This window comes from Hipposideros armiger, unplaced genomic scaffold (genome assembly GCF_001890085.2).
Source record: "Hipposideros armiger isolate ML-2016 unplaced genomic scaffold, ASM189008v1 scaffold_56, whole genome shotgun sequence".
Taxonomy (NCBI): Eukaryota; Metazoa; Chordata; class Mammalia; order Chiroptera; family Hipposideridae; genus Hipposideros; species Hipposideros armiger.
In genome coordinates, this window is record NW_017731406.1 from 4,129,188 (window position 1) to 4,156,717 (window position 27,530).

General features: G+C 36.3%; 1 protein-coding gene across 6 annotated transcripts in view; it reads right to left on the reverse strand.

Moving 5' to 3' along the window:
- Window positions 1-1,989: 1,989 nt before the first annotated feature.
- The window catches only part of FAM133A (family with sequence similarity 133 member A), a 49,533-nt gene continuing 23,992 nt past the window's right edge, over window positions 1,990-27,530 (reverse strand). For 5 of the 6 annotated variants that reach the window (XM_019641090.1, XM_019641094.1, XM_019641091.1 and 2 more), the window contains 2 exons: window positions 25,562-25,647; window positions 1,990-4,967 (listed from right to left, as the gene is read on the reverse strand). In XM_019641090.1, coding sequence (XP_019496635.1) covers window positions 4,139-4,864 — 726 coding nt within the window. In that variant the 5' untranslated portion in view covers window positions 4,865-4,967; window positions 25,562-25,647 and the 3' untranslated portion in view covers window positions 1,990-4,138. Of the gene's footprint in view, window positions 4,968-8,027; window positions 8,059-25,561; window positions 25,648-27,530 lie in introns of those variants that run through there. The other variant, XM_019641095.1, reaches the window with a different exon arrangement.

Here is a 27,530-nt window from a genome sequence, read left to right on the forward strand (position 1 = left end):
CTGCGGCTGCTGGCCGCTCACGCTGGCTGCTGGCTACACACGGTAGCCCATGGCAACCCACTGCCACAGGGGCTGCAGCCTACGCCATTGCCGGCGACTCACGGCAGCCCAGCTCCAGGTTGAGCTGTTGTTCAGCATCTTAGCTGCGGAGGGCAGTGTCACTGGCCCTCATATGTGGGATCCGAACCAGGGTCCTCTGGCATCCCAAGCCAGTTCTTAACCATCACGCCACTCTGCCAGCTCTGGAGTTTCTTTTTGAGGTGATTAAAACGTCCTAACATTGATTTTGGCTTTGGTATAAGTATACTAAAAAACATTGAATTGTATACTTTCTAAAGGTGAATCATATGGTATGCAATTTCTATTTCAATACATTATTTTTTAAAATGAGGTTGGGAGCTTACACATAGAAACTAATACATTGCATTCATTTAGATTCTCCTTTCTTCAGTCCTGACCAATTTGATTTAATGAAAATCATGAGGCACCTATCATATGCAAAACACTGTGTACCAGCATTGCAAGAGATAAAAGATGAGGCAGCTTTTAAGGAGGTTAAAATGTAGTAGTGAATATGCTATAATAATGATGATGATAGGAGGAGAAAATAAATAACATTTATTGAGCATCTACTATGTGCCAGGAACTGTGATAGATGCTTTAAATGTTATCTTGTCTTCTCATAATAATTCTAGAGATAGATACTATTATTTTTCCTGATTTTGTATCTGAGGAAACTGAGGCACACTGAGATAAACTAACTTACTTAGGGTCGCATTATCAAGAAAGGGCACGCCAAGAATTTCGACCTAGTGCTTAGCCAAGAGCCAGTGCTCTTAATAACGAGTCCATAAGTGCACAAAATACATAACACAAGGCAGATTAAGGTTAAGTGTCATGAAAGAGTCAAGTAAAAGTGACAGAACAATTTGAAGAAAGAACGCATCTTTTTGCAGCTCAGGAAGAACTAGGAAATTCAGTTCTACTCTGAAGTATACAGGTATGTTTGAATGTTTGACTACAATTTCCACGAGCCATGAAGTAGCTATTGTATAAACCTGTAACAGATTAAATATTTTTTTGGTAAAATAAATATAGTCAAACAGGAAATGACTAGGGTTACAATGTCAAAGGTACAGCTTTCTCAAATAAATTTATAATAAAAAAGGAACTATCAAAAGATATAAAACCAGAACCCCAAATTTTACTCATTCTCGTTATATCCAATCTAGTCCTTTACCTTCAGCCTGAGATATTTCAAATGCTTTTTTTTTGTGCTTGCAGTTACATTCCTAATCTAGATTTTATTGATTTCCCCCCCTCTCCTATCTACTTTTTTATTGACTTCTTCACTGCTTCCCTTTCCAGAAAGTAGAATGTTATGGCTAAAGCTATTATTCTTATGAGTTACATAAAGAAAATTACTAATAATGACTTTAGTGCTTTTCATATCAGGGGTAAGTTATTTTGCTTTCAATCTGGAGGCTACACATTAAATGTTCACCTAAATCTATTTTAGCCTATTGTTCTCTACATAATTCTATATCACTTTTCTCTACCATATTGTCTATACTTACATCTATAAAACAGAATTCCTCTTCTTTATCAATACTCTATGAGTGATCTTTAAATTTGCTTCCCAAACCCTTTACTTTGTTTTGGGAAGATTGTTTTGACTATAATCAGAGGAATAATGGAATTTTACTTTCTATTCTGTGAGCATTGCTGATAAGCATGGAATATTATGCTAGACCACTCTCTTCCTCAGTCATTACATAAAATCCAATGCACACGAAGTGACATTTCCTTCTATTATGCATAAATGATCACCTCTGAATCAATCTGCAAACTATAGGAAGATGTGATAGAAGATAAGTGAGTTATTTAATGTAAATAATGAAATCAACATTCTAGAGCTCCACGTATTAGATTAGGTTAGGTGATGCTGTGGTCAAAACAAAACAAAACAAAACAAACCCAAAATCGCAGTGGCTTAACATATAACAGTTTATTTTTTACTCGGAAAATGTTCACTGCAAGTCCATCAACCCTCCAGGGCAGGTCCCTTACAAACCGTGACTTAGAGATCCACGTTGCATCCATCTCGTAGGTATGCCATCTGGAGCACGCTACTTTCAGGTCACTGTGGCAGGTAATGAGAGAGCTGGAGGATCCACGCAGGACTTATTATTGTTCCAGTATCGAAACAACACATCCCTTCTTTTTACAGTCTCCCTGCAATCCCTCTGCTAGAAGTAGTCAAATGGTATTGCCTAACTACAAGAAGCGATGGGCGCACATAGATATTTCATAAGCTGTTAATATCTTTGCCACATTCTACAAGTAATATAAGCTTTTTCATATTTCAATGAACAACAGTTTTGAAAAATTCTATATGGATACAAAATACCCCTTAAATATAATAATTTTATCAGTATATAGATATATAGATATATTTTAGGAAACAGATAATGTTATGAAGCTTTAAGGTGATCTAACATGGCATTACATTTATAATTTTCCAAGAACCTTACTGATAGATTTTGGTATTTCTACTCCCAAAATTTTGGGGGCCAGTATTTATCTACTAGATGTTTTCTATATTTATAATAATTTTGCTTGAGATTCAAAGGCGCTGATGTGAAATCACCTATTTAAAAAAATAGCTATTGACTCTCTCATCATGCCAAAATAGTTTGTACATATGACATTAAATTAGCATAACCTCTGTAACAGGTGTTTTCTGAGACATCAATTTATAAGTCACATTACTCTGATATATAAAAATGTAAAGTAAAAATAATTTTCAACTCATTTCAGCATTAGTGGTAAACGTGAATCAGCAACAGAAGTGAGGCACAGAATCTTAGTAGAATATGATATAAGACCAATGATGTCATTATATCCTAAACTGAACTTCTAGTTTAATTCAATAGTAATGCTTAAGACAACCAACTTTTACGAAGCACATTTACTAAGAGTGTGGCCGTAGTTTTATGCAACAAGACACACAGCGTACTAGAGGTCTGGCACTCAACTTGCTTACAGTAAACCAGCTTCAATATGAAGGCATTAAATATTTTTAAAAAACCTTCTTTATATATGCTAAATATTTTGGCAAGTGTGCAATTAAACACAGTAATGAAATGAATATAGTAAGATTAAGAATTACAAACTTGAAACTTGTATCTTAAGCATAAATCATATAAAAAAAGGATTACTGGTTATATAGAATATCCCTGGATAATCAAAACTTAATAGTATAAAACATGCAAAATATTTCAGAATCTTTATTAATCAAAAAATACCAGGGTCTGTTTAAAATTATTCCCTTCCAAAGGGTATCAAAGTTAAATCAAATCATGTAACACTCTAATGCTAAATACTATTTAGTACTGTTGAAGTAGAGGTAAATTTCATAGAACTGGGGGCTTACTTACACTGATAAGTTGCTGTCTTTCTTGTTCACTTGAAGCAGCACACAACATCCCAGAATTTCACTAAGTAAGAAAAAATGGCTGCTGCACTGGCAAAAATAGAATGTATAAGGGTCAAAGGCACACTATTCAGCTAGCCAAAGGGATAGCAAACTCTTTTTACCCCACAAGCCCTTTCCACATGTAAACCAAAAATGTATTAAGGAGAAAAGTAAAAGAAGCTAAACTTATATTCAAAAGTAAGTATTTTGAGACATCAATGTTAAATCTATGCTTCAAAAATGTCCACTATATAGGTCTGGACTGTATTTCAGACTGTATTTGAAAGATGTATCCAAATTAGATAGTTTGAACATTAGATATATTTTTTGTGTGTCAAAATGATCTAAAACATTTTAATTCCAAACATTTTCACCACTAGTATGACAACAGGGCTTTAGCTCTCAGAGTAATTAAAACACTGTAAGGAAAAACACGCAAAGGAAATCATATATTTAAGCTGCAGACAACAATTATGGCCCTTTCTGGCACAGTGGCATTTGACTGGCAACTTAATAGAATAATAATTCTATTAACACAGGGAGACATGCATTTTGGTAAATGTGCCCTAACGTTCACAGTTGAAGTTTCCTTTAGACCTTGCTTTTTCAAAATAAGGAAATCTTGCTTTTTTTTTTCTTGATGTCATCCTGACTCAGGACTTAACTCGACTTCTTTTTCTTCTTTTTACTATGTTTCCTGTGCTTCTTCTTTTTCTTCTTTTTTGCTTTTTCTGCTGCCTTTTCTCTTTCTTCATATCTTCTCTTCTTTTTCGCTTGTACCTCCTCTTCATAATCTGATTCTGATGAGGACTCCGATGATAAAGGCTTATCCTCAGGGTAAATCTTCTTTCTTTTTCTGCTGACACTTATATATTTTTCTTTCTCTGTTTCATCCTTTAACTTCCTTTTCTTTTTTCCAGATTCCTTGCTCTCTGATTCCGATTCACACGTAGAGCTTTCTGAAGATTTGTGTGAACGATTCTTCTTTTTCTTTCTCCTTTTTCCTTGTTTCTTGTCCTCCTCCTCAGAATCTGAAGAACTGTTTGATGAATCAGAGCTTGATGAGGAAGATGAAGACCGACAAGATTTCTTCTTTTTCCTTTTCTTGCGTTCTCTTTTTTTGGATGAACTCTCATTTCCACTTAATACTTTTTCTCTGCTTTTTTCTAGTTCTTTCTTCCAATTCTCATTCATTTTTTCTTCAAATTCAGCTAATGCCTTGGAGCCTTTCTTTTTATTTTCTAATTGTTTCTTTACTTCTTCCCAGGTGGGCCTTGGTCGATTGAGATAATCTTGTATTGTCGGGCCTGCAGACTGAGCTGGGCCCCTCCATCTGGCCATGGCTATAGGATTCATGTAGGCTACCCGATTATCCCGCTTCCCCATGGTGCCTAATGGTTCCCAGAGCAGACTCTCGGTTGCTAAGGAGATTAAGGTTAGATGCCCTCCTTAAATTCTTCAACTGCTGGTACGCCAAGTGGGTGCCATTCTGTGAGAAAAGCAGATGGAATGATTACAAAACACCTTTAATGTAAGACATAATAAATACACAACTTAATGGTTCACTGTCTATCACAAAGTATAGTAGAAATTTCCAAAATCTTAGACTCTGGGAACAAAATATGCATATTTAATATTTTTGCATATTATAGACACTGTGGTATGAATATAACAAACTTAAAGTGTTTTATATACTCATGAAGGTTATCTAAAATTTTTAATAAGTATTTCTTTTTATATTGCATAATATGTACCTTTTTTCTTTTTTTCATTCTCCTTTATATGGTATAAAGACAGAAACTTTTATTGCTAAATTCTGTACCAGGCAGACCTCCTCAACTTACAAAAGTGGAGCACAATCTACTCCATTCTTTGACAGAAATCCAGAAATTCAGAAACATCTGAAAAAAGCCCTCCCCCTCTCATCCGATCCGTTACTCAATCCTGCTGTTTAAACCTCTACAATAGATTTCATATCCATTCAGTTCTCTTCAAATATACTGTCATCAAGTTAGTCCAGGCACAGCCATCTCTCACTTGGACTATTAATCTCAGTATCTACAGGTGTTTATTTTCCGCCAGGGACTTCTTAGTATTTTGCAATGAATTATCTCATTCAATCTCTAGACGACTATTGGGTTGTCAAAAAGTCATGACATATTTTTTTCTATGTTTTTCATTGCAAAAATGAGTCATGACTTTTCCAACAACCCGATATTATGAGGTTGATTCTCTTATTATGCCTAATTCACACACAGAGAAACTGAGGCTTAGAGAATTTGACTAATTTACGTAAAGTAGCAGCGAATAAATGACAGAACCAGAATTTAAACCAAGGCAGACTGACTCTAAACCTTTCACACCTAATACAACACAAGATCGCCTCCCTCTATCAACCTCTTAATTGATTGCCCTATCTCTACCTTTATTCTTTTTTCCATTCCAGTCCCACACTGCAATCAGAAGGATCTTAAAATACTCCAGTGGCTTTATATTTTAGTAAGAATCAAATCCACACTCCTATAAAGGTTCTGTATGATCTGTCCTGCTTATCTCTTACTTTCATCTAGAGTCACTCATCCCTTTTCTTTCTTTTATTTTTTTCAGCTGAGCTATCCTGCCACCTGTTGGCAGCTCAGCGGCAGCTCAGCTCGGGCTGGGACTTGAACTGCTATTGCTCAGAGCTCACACTCTTGAGCAAGCTCTCAAACTCACCCCTTTTCTTAATTCTATCTTCTCCAGTCTCTTCATTTCTGAAACATACTAAGCTGTAAGTTAAGCCATCATGGCTACTTCCACATCATCCTTCACATCTCAGTTTAAATGTCAATTCATCAGAAAGGCAACTATTAGGTTGAAGTACATAAAATTGCCAATTACATAAGACAAAAACAGTCGATCTCAGTTTAAATGTTGATTCATCAGCAGGGCAACTATTAGGTTGAACTACATAAAATTGCCAATTACATAAGACAAAAACAGTCAAACATCAGCAATTTCATATGGCTCAACCTTATACTATAGTAGGTTGCCTTTATATCTACCACTCATCTTCATTACTCTGTATCAGAATTCCTTGTTTCTTTTATTCATAGCACATAGTAAACTGGTGATTATTTTATTTGCCTGATTATTTGAGTGTGTGTGTGTGTGTGTGTGTGTGTGTGTGTGTATACACGAGGTAGGACAATTAAGTTCGCGAACTCATCCTTTAAAAAGTGTTACATCCCTCATTGCTGAATATCACTAGTCACCTTCCAAGTACTCCCCTTGGGAAGCTATGCACCGATGCCAGCGCCTAGTCCACCCTTCAAAGCAATTTTGGAACTCTTTATCTGGAATGGCCATGAGAGCTGTCATTGTATTACCCTTGATGTCCTGAATGTCATCAAAATGTCTTCCTTTAAATATTTCCTTTATCTTCAGGTAAAGAAAGAAGTCATTGGGGGCCAGATCAGGTGAGTAGGGAGGGTGTTCCAATACAGTTATTCGTTTACTGGCTAAAAACTCCCTCACAGACAGTGCCATGTGAGCTGGTGCATTGGCGTGATGTAAGAGCCATGAATTGTTGGCAAAAAGTTCAGATTGTCTAACTTTTTTTCTTTTAATTATTTTTTATTATGAAATACACATTTTTTAGAATTAGTTTCAGCTGTACAACACAGTGCAATAGTTATACTTTTTACCCCTCGAAGTGACAACTCCCTCCCCCAATCCGCCGCCCTACTTCCCCCCAATATCATACATACCTATTACAATTCCCTTGACTCCACTCCCACACTATACTCCACATCCCATGACTATATATATTCACTTATAGTTGACATACAATATTATACAACATCAGCTTCAGGTGTACAGTGCAGTGATCAAGCCTCTTCCCCATCCATGATGCGGTCTCGCTAGCAAGACATGTGACCACCTGACACCCTACAAAATATTTACAACAATATTAATTATATTCCCCAAAATGTCTTTCATGTCCCTGTGGCAATATTGTAGTTACGTATTTATGCTGTCTAACCCCTTCCCCTTCTCCCTCATCCCCACCCAGATTGTCTAACTTTTTAATGCAGCCTTTTCAGCACTTCCAAATAGGAAACTTGGTTAACTCTCTGTCCAGTTGGTACAAATTCATGATAAATAATCCCTCTGATATTAAAAAAAAAGGTTAGCAACAGCATTGCAACGATTTCGTGAACTTAATTGTCAGACCTCATATGTGTGTATCCACTGCTAAATGGGCCAGGAAGGGTAAAGGCCATGTTTGATCCATCTTATTGACTGAGTTCCCATTACCTAACATGGCATCTGGATCACATCAAGTACTCAATAAATATTTGCTCAATAACAAACAAACAAATGAATGGATAGACGGACGGGGAATTCTGGAGGACAGGGGCATTCAGAGAAGCCTCCTGGAGTTGGTGATGCCTGTATAAGGTTTTGAAGGATGAATAGGAATTTACCCAGGAAATCAGAAATGAAGGACATTCTAGGCAGAGGAAACAATATGTTTAATTTAAAAAAAAGGAATCTGAAAAAGTACCATGTATTTAGTGCTGATGGAGCTTAGAGTGAAGAGGGCAGTGGCAGGAGGTGAGGCTGCATAGACGGGAAATAGCCCGATCATGGAGGCCCTCTTTGGTTATTTTAAAATCTTGGATATTGTCCTATAGTTGTTAGGAAGCCAATAAAGTCTTTTAAATAGAAGAGAAAGATCATCAGCCACATCATAGATTTTTCTGTCAGTCTCCATCTGGACTTTGACCCTTTAAGTCAACCAAACATACCTATCTATCATAAGCTTAATGCCACAGACTTTACAGTGACCTTTGGTGAAAATTTCCTGCATTTCATTTGCTGGGTTCTTGCTTGTATTATCCTTCCCCTGCAGTTCAGTCCATCTCCTCTTAGGTCTTTCTGTCTTTTCCATTCTTACTCCTATTCTAAAGATATGTCAAATATCATTGTTTCCTTGACTTGATCATCAAAAGCCCTTAAGGATTTTAGTTCATATTCAATTTGCTGGTTCTCTCTGATTCTGGACATTTAGAATAGCATAATCCATTCTAATTTCAATTCCTTGAGAATTAGTCCTGACATCAGCTAGAAATATAGGCAGAGACTAGTACACAAAGGCTTTGGATGTGATGCTAAGGAGGTTGGAATTTATTCTATGGGACTTACAGTGAAGCTAATGGAGAGACATTGAATATTTTAAGCAGGAGAGTGACATGGTCACATTTCAGTGTTTAAGAGACACTTTTTTACAGTGTGAAAGATGAGTTGGAGACAGAGAAGACTGTAAGCAATGAAATCACTTAAGTATTCATGAAAACAAGAAATGAAAGTATCTGAACTAAAAAGCAGTGGCATTGTTACTGAAAAGAGGGAGAAATACATGAGAAACATTAAGGTAATTCTACTGAAATTAATGACCAACTGTTTACAAAGGCTGAGAGTGAGAAAGGAATCTAGGTCAAGGTTCTGGCTTCAGAGACTAGATAAAATGCAATGCAAAAGACTAGGTAATATAGGAAGTGGCACAGACTGCAAAAATGTCTAGGTTTGGTATCAGACTCGTCAAGTTTGAGGTGTCTGTGAGACATCTGAATCAATCTGCATGTAGGAGATTGAATATATGAGTACTGGCAATCTGGAATGTGACCTAAGTTAGAGATATAGGATTGGCAGTCACTGAGTGATGGCTAAAGTCATGGGAGAAAATTGATATACCTTGGGATGAATTTCAAGTGAAAAAGGGTTTGAACACTAGATCCAATTTAACAACGACATGCAAGGGGTTGGCAGAGAAAGTAAAGCCTACAAAGAAAACTTCAGAAAATTAGCCAGTAAATATAGTCTATTTAATAAATGGTGCTAGGAAAATTGGACTGACACATGCAAAAAAATGAAAATGGACCACCTACTTATGCCATACACGAGAACAAATTCAAAATGGATTAACTTAAAAGTAAAACCTGAAACCATAAAACTCCTAGAAGAAAACACAGGGAGTAAATTTTCAGACATTACCCTCAGTAATATTTTTACTGATATAGCCCCTTGGGCAAGGTAAATAAAAGAAAAAATAAACATGTGGGATTATATCAAACTTAAAAGTGTTTTCACAGCAAAGGAAATCATCAATAAAACAAAAAGGCAGCCTACTGCATGGGAGAAGATATTTGCCCACGATATATCTGATAAGGGGCTAATATCCAAAATTTATAAAACACACTCATTCAACTCAACACCAAAAAAAACCAAAACCTAATTAAGACATGGGCAGAGGATATGAAGAGACATTTCTCTAAAGAGGACATACAGATGGCCAACAGGCTAATTTGAAAAGATATACTCATCCCTATGTTCACTGAAGCATTATTAGCAATAGCCCAGATGTGGAAGCGGCCTAGATATCCATTAACAGATAAATGAGTAAAGAAGATGTGAGATACACACACTCACACAATAGAATATTATTCAGCAATAAAAGAGAATAAAATGTTGTTATTTATGACAATGTGGATGGACACAGAAGGTATTACGCTAAGTGAAATAAGTCAGAGAAAGACACATACCATATGATCTCACTTATATGTGAAATCTAAATAAAAGAAACAAAACAGAAACAGACCCATAGATATAGAGAAAAATGAGTTATTGTGATAATGGTCACATGATTATATAATAAAAATGTCGAAAAATTAAAAGTAAGAAAAATAACATTTAGAATAACTTCAGAGGGGAATTGGGAAAGGGAGCTGGCAAAAGACAACATGTGGGAGGCTTTCGGAACTGCAGAATCTGTGTGTTCTTTTCTTATAAGATAAAGCGCAGAGAAAAGAGAAAAAGTAACCAACCAAGTCTCTTGTTCAAATACTCGGTTTAAAAGTATTGTAGCTTACCTTCTGTTTCTATTGTAGAAATTAAATTGATTCTCTGTATCTTTATTTGTATGAAGTATGCTCATTTTATAAAAAGATTATATATCAATTGTGACAGCTCTGTTGGTAACCTGGGTGTTAAAATAGTTATTTGTTTAGTCCTTCTTACAAAAACTCCCATTTGATCATATATTATGTGGCAGATACCATGTTATATGCCATGGAGATTACAGTCTAATAAAGGTAATAGTCATTACACAAACATTAAATGAATGAGTATATAATTATAATTGTGATTGGGATAATGAAGGAAATTTACATGATGCTATGAGAGGTGTAAGGAGGGACCTAATTCAGAATGGAAGGTCAGCTCTGAGATACTAACATATAATCTCAGACCTCATAGATAAATCAGAGCTAGCAAGATGAAGGAGTTAAACAAATGGGAATAAGAAAAAGAGTCAAAGTTGATAGAATGTTCCAGGCAGAAGGAAGAGCAGATGCTAAGGCCCTGAAGTAAAAAAGAAAAGCCAAATACAATGCGAAATATTCACATTACTATACTGTTGTAAACCAGTTGTCATATCAATTTTTCTCCTTCTTTAAAGTGATTGTATCTATACCATTTTTCATTGGACATGCTCAGGTAAAAATCAGTATGCATTTAAGTTAATTAAAAGCATATTTTAATGTTTTGCAGTGTAATTTCTATTGTAAATATCACCAAGACTTGTTATTTTAGAGACCTACTCTATTTTACAAATCATTTCATTGAAATTTCAATATGTCTAACTGTAGATGGATTCTCACAGACACATGCACTTGAGTTGAAAATCCTTTCAAAAATAGTGGATAATCAGAATAAATCCATGCCCATATGGTCATTTCATCTATGACAAAGGATACAAAAATTTACATTGGTGTAGACAGTCTATTTAGTAAATTGTGCTGGGAAAACTGGACGGATACATACAAAGATATGAAACTAGACCACCTTCTTATGCCATACACAATAAACTCAAAATGCATTAAAGACTTAAATGTAAGACCCGAAACCATAAAACTCCTAGAAGAAAATATAGGAAGTAATTTCACAGACATTTACCCTCAGTAATATTTTTACTGATATATCCCCTAAGGCAAGGGAAGCAAAAGAAAAAATAAACATGTGGGAACTATGTCAAACTAAAAAGTTTTTTCACAGCGAAGGAAAACATCAACAAAACAAAAAGACATCCTACTGAATGGGAGAAGATATTTGCCAATGATACACCTAATAAGGGGTTAATATCCAAAATTTATTTTAAAAACTCATACAACACACCAAAAAAAACAAACAACCCATTAAAAAATGGGCAGAGGACGTGAAGAGACATTTATCTAAAGTGTACATACAGATGGCCAACAGACATATGAAAAGATGCTCAACATCACTAAACATTAGAGAAATGCAAATAAAAACCACAGTGAGGAACCATCTCACACCTGTAAGAATGGCTATCATCAATAAATCAACAAACAACAAGTGCTGGCGAGGTTGTGGGGAAAAGGGAACCCTGGTGCACTGTTGGTGGGACTGCAGATTGGTGCAGCCACTATGGAAAACAGTATGGAGGTTCCCCAAAAGATTAAAAATAGAACTACCATGTGACCCAGCAATTCCACTCCTGGGTATTTATCCAAAGAAATCCAAAACACTAATTTGACAAAAAAAAATGTACCCCTATGTTTATTGCAGCAGTATTCACAATAGCCAAGATATGGAAACCGAAACACCCATTGATAGAGGATTGGATAAAGAAACTGGTAATTTATACAATGGAGTATTACTCGGCCATAAAAAAGAATTAAATCTTACCACTTGCAACAACACGATGGACCTAGAGAATTTATACTAAGTAAAATAAGTCAGACTGAGAAAGACAAATACCATATGATCTCACTTACATGAGGAATCTAAAGAACAGGATAAATGAGCAAACAAAACAGAAACATACTCAAAGATATAGAGAAAAAACTGATGATTGCCAGATTGGAGGGAGATGGGGATGGGGGAGAAGGTGAAGGGATTAGAAAGTACAAATTGGTCGTCACAAAATAGTCATGGGGATATGAAATACAGTATGGGGAATATAATCAGTAATGTAAAGATCATGTAGGGTGGCAGGTGGGTACTGGACTTATCAGGGGGAACACTTCATAGACTGTGTAGATGTCTGACCATTGCCCTATACACCTGAAGCTGGAGTAGAATAATACTGAATGTCAACTATAATTAACACACTGGGGGTGCCGAAAATATGTATACACATGACTTGTATTCATCTTTTGTTATTGGTATATATTGAGTATTACAATTTTAATACCGTTTTTTCCTTTCTTAAAATGTGTATACATTTTTTTGGCACCCTCTGTGTCATCACGGGATGTAAAGTACAGCATAGGGAACAGAGTCAATGGAATTGTAACAGCTATATACAATGTCAGAGTGGTAGTAGCTTGGGGAGGGGGTTATCACTTTGGGAGGGGTGTAAACTATTATGTGTTTTGTACACCTGAAACTAATAAAAAATATAAAAATAAGTAAAAAAGTAAAAATAGTTGATAATCACTCCAAGACTTAATCTGAAGTACTCAACTCTTTGACAAAGGTATGGACATTTGGATGAGAACCCCTATAAAAAGAAACTGGGTATTTTTTTGTTCATATGAGCCAATGTAAGTTTAAGTACCATGCTACTGGTACTTAAGGCCTCTTATCAAGCTACTTAAAGGATTTAAGATAGGAAATATTAAATTATAAAATAATAGTCTACACATATATACTAACAATACCTTTAATTATCACACTATGTTTTGCCATTTCATATTGAATGATAATATAGAGAACAGCTGTAGCACAATCTAATTCATAGGGCAAGTAAGAGACAAAGAGGGTTTACGGACAAATTTAATATTTCACTATTTCTTGAGAATATCTAGCTCTAGCAAGTGTATGTAATATGATATCCTTCCTTCTCAATAAAACTCAAGCATGAACGCATTTTCTTCCAGTTGTTAGCATGACTGTCTTGAAAGAGGAACTATTGCTCTTATCTTGACTGGGATCAACATGATGGAAAACTGTGACGTACTGAAGCCATTCTCCTCATGTGAATTCCCTCCAGTACAGTTGTGTAATGGCGCATTTGTCATTCTAGGGAAAAGGTGCAGAACTGGAAATGTCGCCTCCTCTTCCTTTCTTCTACAGAATTGTCAAATGACAAGATATCAGTCTGTACCATCTTAAGGATGATACCAGAAAGCTTATATCATCAACAAAATATTGAAGATGCACAAGATACAATAGAAAATGATGAATATGAGAGGGTAGAAGCTCTAAGTGTAAATTTTAGCTAAGTGTTTACTTTAAAGAAACAAATACTTCACCCTCTTCATATACCAGTACATTTTGGATTTTATATTCAGAAAAACAAATATTGCTATTGTTTAGTTTTTATGCTAATGAAGTAAAATGGTTTGTTAAGCAAACTTTTAAAAAGTGTTATTAAATTTATTGGGGTGACATTGGATAGTAAAATTACATAGGTTTCAAGTGTAGAATTCTATAATACATTATGTATATATTGCATAGTGTATTCACCCCACCAAGTCAGTTCTCCTTCCATCACCATATATTTGATCCCCTTTACCCTCTTCTACCACCTCCTACTCCCTTACCTTCTTGTTTTAGAATGGTTTTATATTTACAGAAAAGTTGCAAGTATAATACAGAGAACTGCTGTATCCTATGCACCCAGTTTCTTTTATTGCTAATACCTTACATTAATGTGGAACATTTGCTACAACTAATAAGCCAATATGGACATATTAAGTCCATTCTTTAGAATCAGATTTCCTTAGTTTTTAGCTAACATCCTTTTTTCATCCAAGGAATCCATCAAGGGTACCACATTGCATTTAGTCAACATGTCTCTTGGGCTCCTCTAGACTGGCAGCTCCTCAGAATTCCCTTGGTTTTGATGATTCTACTGTTTTGAGAAATACTGATCAGGTATTTATGTTTTAGAATGTTCTTCAATTTAGGTTTGTCTGATGTTTTTCTCATGGATAGAGTTAGGTTCTAGAGTTAGGTTACAGCGTAAATTCTTGGGAGGAAGAAAACAGGTAAAGTACCATTCTCATTACATCATATTAAGAGTACAAACTAAGGTGACTTATCACTGATGTTAATGTTGATCACCAAACTTAGGTAATGCTTGTCAGCTTTCTCCACTGTATGATGACCCTCCCTTTCTATACTGTACTCTTTGGAAGGAAGTCACAATGTGCAGTCCATACTTAAGGAGTGGGGACTCATGTTCCACCTCCCTCATGGAGGAATATCTACATAGATTATTTGGAATTCATGTATATCAGAGACTTGTCAATTCATATGCATTAATTTATGGTTTCCATCATCTATTGGTATCAGTATGGATCATGAATACTGATTTCATACTTTAGGAATATCTCAATACTACTTTATTGTGTTGCTAAAATTGTTCCAGCTTTAGAGTTTGGGAGTTCTTCTGACATACCACCATCATTTTTTTTTCTTAAGTACTCACTTTCTAACTCTACAAGATGCTCCAGGATCACTTTGTATGTCCCCTGCATTAGCCCTAGAATCCTACTGGGGAATCATTGCTTCTAGGCCCTCTTAGCAGACACAGCTAGGAAATACATGAAATTATTCTAATTTATTCAATCATTTACTTTGAAATAAGCAGCTGGCACTTGGATGACAAATATACATTATTTAGAGATGGTATGCAAAACATTGTGCTGACTATCATGTGATATCTAGGCGACATGACTGACTCATCATTGACAAAGTCCATGTTATGGCTATTTCTCAAGTAATAGGAAAGGATATCTCCTGCATACATTTCTGAAACTGTGTGAAAAGTCTAAGAGTGTAGTCTAAAGAAAAGAGCAAAGGCCCTCAGAAGAACTAGCTTTACCCTTAAGCACTTTGTCCTAGTCAAGAAGCCATGAACAAAATGTTATTATTTATAGTACCAGTGTCAATGTTTTAAGAAACCATCTGTAGAAATCCATTATATACATATGAGGTCTGACAATTACGTTCGTGAACTCATCCTAGAAAAAGTGCTACATACCTCATTGCTGAATATCACTACAGTCACCTTCAAAGTACTCCTCTTGGGAAGCTATGCACCGATGCCGGGGCCTAGTCCACCCTTCAAAGCAATTTGGGAACTCTTTTTCTGGAATGGCCACGAGAACTGTCATCGTATTACCCTTGATATCCTGAATGTCATCAAAATGTCTTCCTTTCAATATTTATTTTATCTTCGGGTAAAGAAAGAAGTCATTGGAGGCCAGATCAGGTGAGTAAGGAGGGTGTTCCAATACAGTTATTTGTTTACTGGCTAAAAACTCCCTCACAGACAGTGCCGTGTAAGCTGGTGCATTGTCATGATGCAAGAGCCATGAATTGTTGGCGAAAAGTTCAGGTCATTTTCATCTAATTTTTTCAAGCAACCTTTTCAGCACTTCCAAATAGTAAACTTAGTTAACTGTTTGTCCAGTTGGTACAAATTCATAATGAATAATCCCTCTGATATCAAAAAAGGTTAGAAACATTGTTTTGACTCTTGATTTGGACTGACAGAACTTTTTTGGTCGTGTAGAATTGGCTAACTTCCACTGTGCACTTTGACGCTTTGTTTCAGTGTTGTATTGGTACACCCATGTTTCATCACCGATGATAACATGGCCCAAAACACTGTCTTGCCACTCCAAAAGGTCTTGACAAGGGGCTGGCTGGGTGGCTCAGTTAGTTAGAGCACGAGCTCTGAGCAACAGGGTTGCCAGTTCAATTCCCACATGGGCCAGTGAGCTGCACCAGCGCTGAGCTGTTGCTGAGCTGCCAACGGGCTGCCAGATGGCTCAGCTGGTGAGAGTGCATGCTCTTAACAAAGTTGCTGGTTCGACTCCCGCATGGGATGGTGGGCCGCGCCCTCGCGCAACTAGATTGAAAGTGGTGACTGGTCTTGGAGCTGAGCTTGTGTCCTCCACAACTAAGATCAAAGGACAACAACTTGACTTGGAGCTGATGGGTCCTGGAAAAACACAATGTTCCCCTTCCCCAATTCCCCAACACTGTTCCCTTCCCCAATTCCCCAATAAAACATTTAAAAATAAATAAATAAATAAATAAATAAATAAATAAATAAATAAAAATAAAAGGTCTTGGCATACTTCAACTCTCCTTTGCTTTTGTTCTTCGGTGAGCTTCTTCAGGACCATTTTTGCACACAACTTTCTTATGCCAAGATTTTCAGTTAAAATTTTCCTGTTTTTCTATCCATGCTTACTTGGTTTGCTGTGCTTCTTACAGTCAACTGATGATTTTAACACACAATTCGACGAATTTTTGCAATGTTTTCATCAGTTCTGCTCATTACTGGCCACCCTGAGCTCTCTTCATCAGTGACGCGTTCTCTCCTCTCAGAAAAATGTTTACTCCATTTGTACACTGCCGTTTTCTTCATGGCATTAGTCCCAAAAACTTGGACTAACATGTCCCTGATTTCACTTCAACTCTTGCCAAGTTTAACAAGAAATTAAATGTTTGTTCATTGTTCTAATTCAAGCTCAGATATTCTCGCGACGGCACACAAAAGCACGCAACGACAATAATGAACACCACTCAGCAAGACACCGCCACACACGAACACAGCTGTGAGACTCTGTATTATGTTAGTTTAACATAACCTAGGTTATGTTTGTATACCAAGCTGTTTGTACAGTGCTGCCAATGTAATTGCATGGTGGCAAGTTCACAAACTTAATTGACAGACCTCGTACACTCCAAATTCAACTACATGTTTGCCAACAAGGAACTTATTTTGTTAGTGCAATTGGTAAGTTTTGGATACTCAGTAGTGACTTGAGTTTTGCATGACAACAGATTTCAACTGATAATGTATGCTTAGATGTGGTAAGATGTAGCTATAGATGATGTAAACAAAATGTCTTAGGAGCACTGAAAATTCCAGTTCTACTATTCAAGGGGCTATCTTATGTGAACCAAAGCTAACTGAATTCTACTTTCTTTCCACCTGTGTGACATGATTCCTATGAAACTATACCCCAAACATAAGGGGCCACATGTCTTCTTCCCATTGACCCAGTTTCTATTTAATAAATGTCTCATAATATGAATTTTGTAGAAACCTTTGACAAGATTGATTCTTCAAGTCACAAAGCTTGGTAAGTCCATGGTTTTTAGCACTGAGCATCTAAAATCAATTTCATTCACATTTGACTGGGACATAAATGAAATATAATGCATATATTAGACTTTCAAAGTGAGATAGAACTTCACCTTCCATTTATTCTTTATAATTTTATCTACATGTTAGAGTTAAAAGTAACATTTTTATACAGAGGATGATGAGATGCTTCTTGAGGCAATTTGCTGTATGTCCGAATTGATTTGTAGTCTAAAATCTGTCAACTTTTCCCTAGGATCTAATTGTGCCAGGATACACTTGTCATCTCTTATAACAACTGTTAAAAGTTAAGGCCCTAAATGTAGGAAGCGAAAACCAGGGGGACTCCTTACTATTTTCCCAGAGAACACAGTTTAAAACACATCTGTTTATAAATGGCTTTAAACAGCCTTACTTGGTTTCACATTTATCAATGCTTCAATCACTCCCTTCTGTACCCTGCCACCCCACATGAAATTTTTAGTGTATTTCTAAAAGCAGAACAGAGAGTTTGATGTAATGTATATATATATATATATATATATATATATATATATATGAATATACTGGCTATGAAATAGCTAAAAGCATCAATTATTTCTTGAAGCTGGGTACATTTGCATGTCACATCTCCTCTCACATTAGAAATGACTACATATGCATATGAGGTGTGATAAAAAAATATGGTGAATGTTAAAATAAAAAAAAGTATTACAATAAAAGACACATTGCCATTAATCCCCCTCCAAATGCTCTCCCTCGCTTCGAACACACTTAACCTTCATTCTTAGAGCTTTCTGAAGCAGTTCTGGAAGTACTCTTGTGTCAGTGTCTTTAGTTGCGCTGTCGTGTCTGCCTCGGTGTCCTAAATCAATTTAAAACATTTATCTTTCACTGTCATTTTGACTTTGGGGAACAGCCAGAAGTCACACGGTATCAGATCTGGTGAATAAGGTGGATGAGGACACACCGTAATGTTTTTAGTTTACAGAAATGCCCGAACCAGAAGCGATGTGTGACACACGGCCTTTCCATTGTGATCACAAAATATGGTGAATGTTGCCACCGAGTACCATCCAACGGAAAGGCAGGGATCTTCAATATGGGAAGCGGCTTGTCGAACCTTAGTAACAGTGTGTGACAAGTTTCAACTTGTTTGGTACAGTCAGTCGGGTGTGAGCTATGGTTGAGAGAAGGTGTGTTTTAAAGTGTTCCACAAATCATCCTCCATCATGACAACACTCCATGTCACATCGCTTCTGGTGTTTGGCAATTTCTGTCAAATAAAAACATTACAGTGTGTCCTCATCCACCTTATTCACCGGATCTGGCACTGTGCGACTTCTGGCTCTTCCCCAAAGTCAAAATGACCATGAAAGGTAAACATTTTGATTCAATTCAGGACCGAGGAAGCCACGACAACGCAATTACAGACACTCAGGAAAGAGGGCTTCCAGAACTGCTTCAGAAGTGGCAGAAACAATGGAATAAGTGTGTTTGAAGCAAGTTGGGAGTATTTTGATGGGGATTAATGGCAATGTGCCTTTTACTGTAATTTTTTTTTAATTTAAACATTCACCATAGCTTTTGATCACACCTCGTATTTCCTAAAAATTCAAAGGCCAGAGTACATAGACTTATTTCTTACAAGAATTATAGATGTTTATTGGAAATAATAGTAAGGTGTGCTCAGAAGCATCACAAACTGAAAATTTGCATTACTATTACTTTATTATACTGATATAAAAAGGGACTACATTTCCATGACTGGCCTGATCTGAAAAAAACATATGGAAGAGATGACTCAGAATTCATCCTGAGGGGGAGAAAAAACAATTCTCAATTATAGGAAGAGCACTGAGGAAGAGTTGGCTTGATGAAGGCAGATAAAGTATCTTAGGAAAATTCACTAGGCAGGCTATATCAACTTCACTGATGTAGCAAATCATTATTAGAGTTCATTATCATTAGAGTTGAAGGCCCAGCTCCCACATTTACTTGCTGAGTGTTCTCAGACAAATCGTATAACCTCTCTGTATCTCAGTTCTCATATTTGAAAATTGAGTTGATATATGATCATTCTCTTTTACAATCTCACCTCCTACCCAGGTTCAAATGATATACTATTTGGCCATGGTTTGACAATTATAAAAATAAATGTAAAGACTTGATATTCCTATGAGTATTATCATGAATCATATAATAATGATTACAACTATTCAGTATTCATCTTGAACAGATACTGTTCCAAGTGGTTTACCCAAATTATCTAATTTAATGCTTACCACTCCATGAAGTAGGTACTATTATTTTCCCCATTTGAGAGATGAGGAAATTCAGTCTCAGGAAGGTTAAGTAATTTGTGCAAGGTCTCATAGGTAGGAGGAACTAGGGCCAAGATTGGACCCCTAGCAGCCTGATTTAAAGACTGCATTATTAAAGATTGTTGGAGCATGAAAAGTAGCTGCAAATTCTGGCTAAGGACTCTAATGAAAATAAGATGGTTATTTATAATTGTACATCTATCCTTCAAGTTCAGAAGGTCACAGGACAAAAGCTCCCCTGAAAGGACAGAAGAGAATCTAATGTCAATAAAATTTAAATTGGTCAATAATATGAGTTTCCATAAATTGAAGCAGGTGTTCCAATAATTTGTCCAATCAATCAATCTAAAATTTTCAGATAAGTGAGGCATAAATTTCTCTTTGGGTAAGAGGGGAGATAGAAGTCTAGCTTAAACTAGTCAATGTATTTTTCTGCATTACATTCTGGCTAGATATAACTAACTTTCATGATAATGAAGATAACTTGGGAAAATGGAAATGTACAGAAAACTTGAAAACACCATTTATTATTTTCAACTTCTTTCCTTACCCAACCCGATTACCAGAGCTGTTGAAATGGAGTGATTCAGGTTTTTCCTCCCCTCTTCATACCTGCCACGTGTGGGGATGCTTAAGGGTGCTTAACTATTAACTATGATCAACAAAAAAAATATGGAAACTGACCAAATTGGCCTGGATAATCTATAAACTCAACTAAGAGTTTCTTCCTTTTATATTCCAGATTCCTTACTACCTATCTCTGTTCCTTCACGTGTCTGTATATGTTTCTGCCACTTATACCTGTAAATTGTCATTTGTAATTTCCTTTTCCCTTACTGGATTGCAGATCCTAAAGAGTAAAGGCTAAATTACATTGCCCAGACTATCATGCTACATCCACTGCTTTGGCATATATTCTGAGTCACAGAATTTGCTAACCTGACCCTTAACAACATGTCATATCAGTTATTTTTACCTATTTATTATAACATTGCCATCAGCAGTTGTCATGTAGTACTCAGGAATATGGGAAAGTTCCACATTAGGAAGTCAGCTGTTTTCACCTAGACTCCCGGGGATCTTTTTAACCCTTTGACTGACAATAAAATAATCTGCCTACATAATTGCCTGAATCAGGAATCTGAAGCTCCTAGTACATTTGTTTGATTTACTCCAAACTCAGTAACTCTAGGTATCTGTTTTTCTCTATGCTTCCATAGAGTCAATTCTAGGATGAAATCCCTCAACAGCCCGAAATATGACCATACACCTTATTTATGCAATCCCTTCAATTTTCTGATAAGCAGCCTTACCAAACATTGTAATCTATTTGGCTTAATCTATTCCAAGACATTTGAGCATGAAATTCCTAATCATGAAAGTAAATCTGATATCCTATAAATTAGAGAAATACCTAAAATGTTTATGGCATGCTGAAATGAAAGAAAACATGTTTTTCATCAATCTGAATTACTGACTTAGGATATATTAGAAAATAAATCATGGTTCTACAATTTAAAATGGAAAAAGTATCTTAAACTAAGATTGAATCTATGTGGCATAAAATATATAAACTGAATGTAGATGATTCACTTATTCACTAAACACACGTTTATTGAGATACTACTATGAGCCAAGCACTCGTGTTAAACAATACACATCAAGTCCATGACTTCATGAGGCTTACATTTTAGAGGAGGGAGATAATTAACAAATGAGCCTTATTTCAAATATGTCAGAATGAACTAATCAAGACTTTAACAGAAAGTACTGGGTGCGTGGGGGCTAGAGGAAAAAGTTAAATGGTATAATGAAAAAACATGCAGCTAAATCCAGAATGTGGGACATTCTAAAAATCAAACAGCTGGTCTTTTCTAAAATTACATGGGAGGAAATGAAACTTGTTCTAGAAGAAAGATTTACAGAGACATAATTAAATACATGTGTGAACCTTGATTTTATTCTGGTTCAATAAATAACAGGTATATGAGGTTTCTTTTTGGAGCGATGGAAATGTTCTGAAATTAGATTATGGTTGCATAACTTTTATAAATTTCCAGTAAATCATTGAATCTTGCATTTGAAAGAAAATTATACTCCAAATAAGGCTGTTAAAAAAGATTTTGAGGGGACATCTAGGGATATCTAATATTGATGGGTATTAGAAACTATCAGGGAATTATTTTAACTACCTTAAATATGATAATATTGAGATTATGGAACAGAATGTCCTTATTTTTAAGAAATGCATGCTGAGATATTTGCATATGTAGTATCATGAAGTCTGTAATTTACTTTCAAATTGTGCATCAAAACAAAGAAAGCAAATGTAATAAATTGATAAAAGTTCTTGACTCTAGATTGTGGGTATATAGATACTCACTGCAAAAGTTTTACATATTTTCTATGTGCTTGAAAATGTCTTAATAAAAAGTTGGAGTATATATTAATTTTTAAGTGAGAGAGAGAAAAGAGTACCATTGGAAAATATTAGTAAAAAGTGATTTGATCTTTTGTTTTTGGCCGTCTTAACAGACAAATTGGACCTACTTACTGTATGATTTGATCAATAAGACAGAAATCTCTCAATTGCTGAAAACTAAACAAACTAAATTTACTGGGAAATAACTGATTATGAAGCTACGAACAGACTTGGCCTAATGTCCCATCTGTAGCAATATGAATAGTAGTCACGCAATTCACCTTTCCATGCTGCTGCCTATCTGATCCTTCTTTTACCTTTCAATTTTGGCTGGTTCACTTTTGTCCCTAATGGTCTTGGCATAACAATAAAACCAAAGAATTTAGCTAATTCTATGAGCACTAACCTAAATAATCTGGTCACTGCTTATCTCTTCAACTTTCCTTTGTGCCCCACTCATCCTCCACCCTTTCTGAACTTCAAATTCAATGGCATTTTTTCAGTATCTCAGATATGCCATATTCTCTCTACCTTTGCACGTACTATTACCTTTCCTAAGTGGAACTTGAATATCATTTATTTAGAAACGCCTTTCGTTCTTTTTTTAGTTACAGTGGACATTCAGTATTATTTTATATTGGGTTGTTGGAAGAGTCATGACATATTTTGTCTGTTTTTCAAAGGACATTTAGTTATATAAAGAACAAAGACCAATCAATGGTATGTTGCCTGTTTTGTTCAATAACCTTTTGCCATCTTTCAATGAGCTTCATAATTCCTTGTTCATAGAAGGACCTGTCTTTATTTGTGAAAAACTGAACAAGGTGCTGATTTACAGCCTCATCTGAATTGAACATTATACCACGCAAGGAGTTTTGAAGAGAGCAAAACAAGTGGAAGTCTGACGGCGCAAGGTCAGGCGAGTATGGTGGGTGTGGCAACACATCCCATCCAAGCTCCAATAGTTTTTGACGGGTGATCAAACATGTGTGTGGTCTCATGTTGTCGCGATGGAACACAACTCCTTTACAATTAACAAGCTCTGGACATTTCTGGATGATGAATTCCTTCAAACTGTCCAATTGCCGACAGTACACATTCAAATTGATTGCTTGGTTCCTTGCTAGGAGCTCGAAAAACACAACACCTTTAAAATCCCACCACACTGAGAGCAAAGCCTTCCTCTGATGAATGTCTGCTTTCGATGTTGTTTGAGGGGAAACATCACGTCGGGACCAAGACCGTTTGCACACCACATTGTTGTAAACAATCACTAGTTATCAGTCGCTTCAAAAAAGAATTGTTTTCCTCACGTTTAATGAGCATATTGCAGATGTTTATACGTGCCGTCAAAAGAACTTCTTTGAGTTCACGTGGAACCCAAATATCAAGCTTGCTTCCATATCCCAGCTTCTTCAGGTGGTCGTGAACACTTGAATGACGGATGTTCAATGTTTCTGCAATCTCTTGTGTTGTGTAACATGGGTTTGACTCGATCAGTGCCTTTATTTTGTCGTCATCAACCTTGGTGGGCCTCCCTGATCGAGGAGCATCGTTGAGATCAAAATCACCAGCCCAGAATTTCATGAACCATCGTTGGCACTAATGTTCTTGTAGAACATTGTCGCCGTAAACTTTATGCAACTTTTCACAAGCTTGATGCGCGTTCTTCCCTTTATGAAAGTAAAAATAGTAAAATATGGCAAAAATGCACAGTTGGTTTTCCATCTTCAACTTGTTGTAAAATCTCCCAACTCAACCAAATCGCTCAATTTTTTTTAGAATGAAGCTAGAACTGTCAGCTGTGAAATGACATAGAAATAACATAGATGCGAATGACTCTAGTACTTCCATAAATGAACTAGTGCCATCTGTTGCAAACATGCGTCATGACTTTTCTGACAACCTAATATTAGTTTCAGGTATACAGCACAGTGGTTAGACATTTATATAATTTATAATTTATGCAGTAACACCTCCCTGCCCCCCCTCCCCCAATTAGTCCAGTACACACCTGGCACTATACACAGTTATTGCAACATTATTAACTATATTCTCTACGCTGTATTTTACATCCCTGTCACTATTCTGTAACTACCAATTTATATTTCTTAATCCCTTCACCTTTTTCACCTAGCCCTGAAACTCCTCTCCCCTCTGGCAACCCTGTTTGTTCTCTGTATCTACAAGTCTGTTTCTATTGTTTGTTCCTTGATTTTGTTCTTTAGATGCGTTAAGTGAAGTAAGTCAGGCTGAGAATAACAAATACTATATGATCTCACTTATATGTAGAATCTAAAGAAAAGCCTTTCTTGATGTCCTTGAAAATGTCAGGTCTGACAATTATGCTCTGAATGTACTTTGAACTTTTTCTTTTAATACTCATTGCAATGATAACTATTTGATTATTTGTATAATCATTTGTTTAATATAGTTTCCCTCCACTATATTATGGGTTCTATAAGGAAATGATGTAAGTGTATTGTGCTCACCACCGAAGCTCTCAAAAAAACAGCAGCATGTAAACATGCTATTGTTTCTCTCAAAAACCACTTTTCAAAACCATATTCTCTACTATCTACTCCATTTCTCTGTTGACCTTTTTAATCAAAACTCCTGGAAAGAGCTGTTTATACAGAGTTTTCAACTCCTCTCCTTCTATTCGCTCTTTTTTTAAAAGTTTATTGGGGTAACAATGGTTAATAAAGTTACATAGATTTCAAGTGTACAATTCTGTAATACATCATCTATATATTACATTGTGTGTTCACCACCCTGAGTCAGTTCTCCTTCCATCACCATATATTGGATAAAGAAAATGTGGTATTACAATGGAATACTATTCTGCCATAAGATGAAATAGTGCTATTTGTGACAACATGCATGGATCTTGAGATTATTATGCTAAGTGAAATAAGTCAGACAGAAAAAGTCGAGAACCATATGATTTCACTGATATGTGGGATATAAGACTTCCAATCTCTTTTGATTCCACCCCAATAGGGCTTTCACCTCAACCACTCCATGGGAACTTCTGTTGTCCAGGTCACTAATGACCTCCATGTCACTAAATCTGATGATCAATTTGCATTTTCTTTACTTCATCAATAAGCATGCATTGACAAAGTGGATCACTCCCTCCTTCTTCAAACACTTACCTCAACTGGCTTCCAGGATTACACACACTCTTGGTTTTCCTATCAATTTCCCAACTGCGTCTTTCCAGTCTCTTCAGGTTCTTTCACTTGACCAGAGATAAATGAGAAATCAGATAATATTTGTTAAAGTCCTCGCATTAAGTTGGCAGTAAGTTTTAGGTTATAGAACTAAAACTTAAAGTAACCAAAAAAAAAAGTAATCAAATTTGAAGAGGTATGCTGACCAGAAAAAAAGGTTCTGGTATTCAGGCAAAGTAATAACCCTACTTAAAAGGTTATGTTAGCACTTTCTTACCATTATAGTTATTTATTCCACTGTAAATAACTACTATAAGTTACAGATTGCTCCCTGCTTTCACACTTTTCCTACCTATAATACTACACCTAATGTAGTATTCCTTCCTCATTGCCTATTGAAACTCCTTCTACCCTCAGTGGAATCGTTGTTCTGAAACCCACGTTTTTTTTGTATCAATACTTTTATTTCATCCACTGTAAACCCATTAGATGTTTGAAAGTTTTTAAAACATGAATCAAGAGTTTTTTTTTCAGAACTTATCTTAGTTATGAATGGGTGAGGTCATTACACACTTAATATAGCCCCCCAAATGAATAATATGTAAAATAAAAGAAAGGTCCCCTAGAGTTTCAAATTCTTCCATTTTGAAATCCGTTCCATTCTTGTCTGTCTTCTTTGTTGAAGAAGTTTGTAGTCATTTTCAGAATCCACTCCAGAAACCAACTTAATAATTTAGGTATCAGCCAAACCATTCAGAGCAAACCATAAACGAAGAAAAACAATGCCAGGTAGACAAAGATAAAGAGCCAGAGATGCAACCAGTAGGGGTGTTTTGGAAACGGGTGTGCGGTTGTACTTCGTGATGCCTCTGCTGCTTGCCTCGGGCTTCACCTAAGCCTTGCAGCTCTGGGACCATCCCAAGCGTCTTCCACCGCCATGCCCACCTCCATGTCTCTTGCACCAGTCATCGCGCGCCGCAGTCTGAGCATCTGGAAACCCCATGAAACCAAGTTTCTTTAAACAAAATTCTGCCCCAACACCTGGATACCTACTTTATATTTCTATAATGCTTTCAAATTTATAAAGTAAATTAACAAGAGAGCTATATTGGGATAACCTGTATGAAATAATTTAATGACCCAAAACAACCCAAGGAATACATTTTCTGCATCCCTACACTTTGATAACCAACCTATACTGGCCAAATAAACCTCTGTGATAGCAATAACAGATATGACTCTAAAACAGTAACTCAAAGTGTGGCCCTAGACCCTGGTGGTCTCCAAGATCCTTTCAGGGAGCCTGCAAGCTTCTCTTTTTTCCAACTATGTTATTTGTGGGAGGCCTGATTTTCTTCATTCACTTCAACCAAAACATCATATCACAACAGACTGAATGTAGAAGCAGCTATGAGAGTTACTAGGTCAGCATTAAAGATAATTTAAAATGTAAAATAATACATTTCTGCTCACTAAATATTTTTAATTTGGAAAATATAGTTACTTTTCATAAAACAGGGACGGCATCCTCAGAGGATTTTATTTTCTGTTCTTCACCTCCAAGCATATAACTCCGTGAGGCTCATGGCCATTTTGTATTTCCTTAGTCTCGCCCCAAATCTATTGTCTATTTCCTCAGTGCTCTCTGTGCTTTGCATGCACACTGCTGACCAGCTAGAGGCCTGGAACTGGTGATGATGTTATCGATTTAGTCAATTAAGAGAAACCTAACTAACACTAACTAATGAAATTTTGCTCAGTAGTGAACGGACATTTAAAGAACCACAGACTTGGGCCGGCCAAGTGGTGTGTTGGTTGAGAGCTGGCTTGGGATGCCAGAGGGCCCCGGTTCGGATCCCACATATGAGGACCAGTGACACTGCCCTCCACAGCTAAGATGCTGAACAACAGCTCAACCTGGAGCTGGGCTGCCTTGAGTCACTGGCGACAG